Here is a 3,327-nt window from a genome sequence, read left to right as displayed (position 1 = left end):
GACACAACCAAAACCACGAAAACTAACATTATCATATGATATGAGCACAAAAGATTGCTCTCCTGGTAAAATTCAAATAGATATCAGTAAAAATACTTAATTAACCGGTATCTATTTGAGTTTCTAAATTTAACGGTAATGAACTACAAGCTTAAGATTAATAACGTGTTCAGAGGGGAATAAAATCGAAAAGATAAAAGAAAAAGCTCACCCTTTTTCTAATAATATTAAGGGTTTGTCTAAAAAAACTCAATAGACTTTAGTGTTTGGAATGATTAAGTCTTTGGACAATTTTTTAGAATAAATAAGTCATTGGACATTTCAAAACATGTTAAATAACTCATTGGACTTTCTAAAACCTGTTAAGTACATATTTATGACTTATACAACTGGTTAATGTGGTAAAATAATGAAAAAAGTCTGAAAAAAAACCAATAAATTTTTATATTTTGAACGATTAAGTCCCTAAACATTTTTTGAACCAAATGAGTACTTAGATCTATAAAAATAAACAAATATACCAAAAAATTACTTACATTTACGGAAAAATTACTTATATTTAAAAAAGAGTATTGATAAAATTTATTTTAATTAAAAATAAAATATATTCTCTTAGTGATTTTTCAAACTAAAAAAAATAAAAAAAATATTTAAAAATATTACTGATTAAATTTATGTTAATTAAAAATAAAATATATCTCGTATGTGATTTTTCAAATTAAAAAAAAATTAAAAGATTACCGATGAAATTAAAATAAATTCCATCAATAATCTTCTTTAAATCTTTTTTTTAATTTGAGATATCATATACAGAATATATTTTATTTTTAATTAAAAATATATAATTAGTAATACTTTTTAAATTCTTTTTTAATTTGAAAAATCACTTACAAAATATTTTTTATTTTTAATCAAAATATATTTATCAATAATCTTTTTTAAACGTAGATACTTTTTTGGTATATTTGTTTCATTTTATATATGTAAGTACTTTTTTTGTCCAAAAAATGTTTAGAGACTTAGTCGCTGAAAATATGAAAGTTCATTGGGTTTTTTTTTTCCTTCATGTTTTTCCCATATTTTATCATATTAATCAATTTTATAGGTTATAAGAATGTATCTAACAGGTTTTAAAAAGTCTAAGGATTTATTTAACAGGTTTTGGAATGTCCAAGTACTTATTTGTTCCAAAAAATTGTTTATGAACTTAATCATTCCAAATACTAAAATCCATTGAGTTTTCTTAGACTTTTCCTAATATTAATGTAAGATAATAAAATCGTCTTTAGTCTAAACTCTAAAAGGAGAGTTGAGGATGCAATCCACAATTCTTTGACAAAAAAAACATTAATCAATACTAACATCATCTCAATTATGAGATAAAGGATTACACTTAAGAGAATACTGTCCCCCACCTTCTCAAGAAAACAACAGGATGCATCTCATAAACATGTCTTTACACCAAATCTTCATATCCATTCACACACAAAAACCTAATTCTTTTCTTAAGATCCATATGAAAAAGTACCAAACTTTACTTTTGGGTTATCTTGACCGTACCATGATATAACCGTAACTCATTTAAAGTTGTATACCTAAATATACCGTCTACCATGGTATGCAAAAATATATCCTTTGGTTGGATTACCTTAAATGAGTTTTCAAATAGGAGCATGGCTTTCTAAAATAAAAATAGCTCAATAACCTTACCTGACAATGACATGCCCCTGGTTTAAAACAGTTTGTCCTTGATTAGAAATACAGTGAAGGCTCTTTTTGCAAAACCAGCTTCTAGAGAAGGTTATTGAGTTAAATCAGCCATGGCAACAACAGGAACAAAACAAGAAACAAAAAGATGTCCTGACAGAATCAGAGTCAGTTTGGAATCACTATTGGAGCAAATATCGAGCGAGTGGTACAGAAGCCATCTAGATTCTAGCCAACATACAGATTTATTTAGCTTTTGATGTGATCCAGCTTTACATGATCACAAGTTTGCTGAACCACCCTAAAATTATGTCTAACCACCACACTGAGCATAAAGATTCAATCAGTTCTTATATTGGAAAATGGGAAATTGGAGAAGAAAAGTGTCAATTTCATTAACTGATAGTAACTCTACTTGCAAGTTGCAATGGGCTTTTGTTGAATTAAAAGTTCTACTCAAAGCTCTCATACAAAGTTTTAAACATAAAATATGTGTACAAATAAGAACCCATTTTTGTTAAACTGATGAAGCTCTAATATGAGTTGGGATTCTTGTGAAATTGTGGTCTGAATGTTGGAGGGGAAGCAGCTAAAGGTAGTACCTGTGAAGAGCTTGAAGGGTACTGTGATGAGATGTTGTGAATATGATCAACCTCCCTTTCTTTAGAGACGATAAGTGTGATAAAAGATCCATTTTTATCATCTTCAGTATATTCATCATGCTTTTCAACAGAACCATCAACTTCAAATCTTTCAATCAGTTTTCTTCTCTGAAGTTTATCTTCAGCATCTCTCAAGAACTTGAACTTTGGAGGTGGTGATGCCCAAATCCTGTTGAATTCTGCATCACTTGACGACTGAAACAGAGGGCTAAAATATGTAGAATCCCTAGGAGTTATAGGAGGAGTCAAGTATGGTGGTGAAGCAATTGGAGTGAAAAATGGAGTATCCAAAGAAAGCACAACATCACTCAAACTCCTTCCTCTTGACCCCTTTTTACTCCTGTCTTCTGATTCCAAATCTTCCTTTGTTTCTTCTTTGATTGTGAAGAGAAATCTTGGTGGGCCAGAGAGGTTTTGCAGCCTCAGGAGCTCAGTTTCAACAGTGATATCATCATATTCTTCACCAAGTGGTCTGAGCCATAAGTTTGGATGGTTCAGTGGTTGCTGGGATGATGCAGCTTGTGGTTCATGGACCTGGGTGTCTGTGGTTAGCCCTGTAGAGCTCAAAGATGAGGGCTTTCTCCAACAAAACATATACAAGAATTCTCTTGCTGGGCTGTTGTAACTTTCTTGAATCTCTCTGTTAGTTACCCTCTTCTTCCACCATAACAAATAGTAAAGTTCAGCAATTAGAGCTAGCAATAAACACCCAAAAACAAGACTCAAACCAAGTCCTACACTACTTGAAGACCTCATGTTTGTTTTCACTCACATCATAGATGCCAAAACAACACTTCTCTCACATGATGAACCTCACAGGACTTTTCACAAACAGTTGGTGTTCATGAAAGCTCCAGAAAACGTCGTGAAATCAATGTAGTATGGAGAAGCCCTGCTGCTCTTATCTTTATCCAAGCAGAAAAGAGACCGAAGAGGCCGACTTAGACCATAAAACTTT

At 31.3% G+C, this 3,327-nt stretch overlaps 1 protein-coding gene across 1 annotated transcript; it reads right to left on the bottom strand.

Annotated features, from left to right (window-relative positions):
- Positions 1-2,080: 2,080 nt before the first annotated feature.
- Positions 2,081-3,327, bottom strand: LOC112522047. The gene has a single exon (XM_025131114.1). The coding sequence runs from the start codon at positions 3,123-3,125 to the stop codon at positions 2,241-2,243; it is 885 nt and encodes a 294-aa protein (XP_024986882.1). The 5' UTR covers positions 3,126-3,327; the 3' UTR covers positions 2,081-2,240.

The sequence above is a fragment of the Cynara cardunculus genome (assembly GCF_001531365.2).
Source record: "Cynara cardunculus var. scolymus isolate 2C chromosome LG 1, CcrdV1, whole genome shotgun sequence".
NCBI classification, from domain to species: domain Eukaryota; kingdom Viridiplantae; phylum Streptophyta; class Magnoliopsida; order Asterales; family Asteraceae; genus Cynara; species Cynara cardunculus.
Note: the sequence above shows the minus strand (reverse complement) of the source record. Positions and strands in the feature narration are given on the sequence as shown.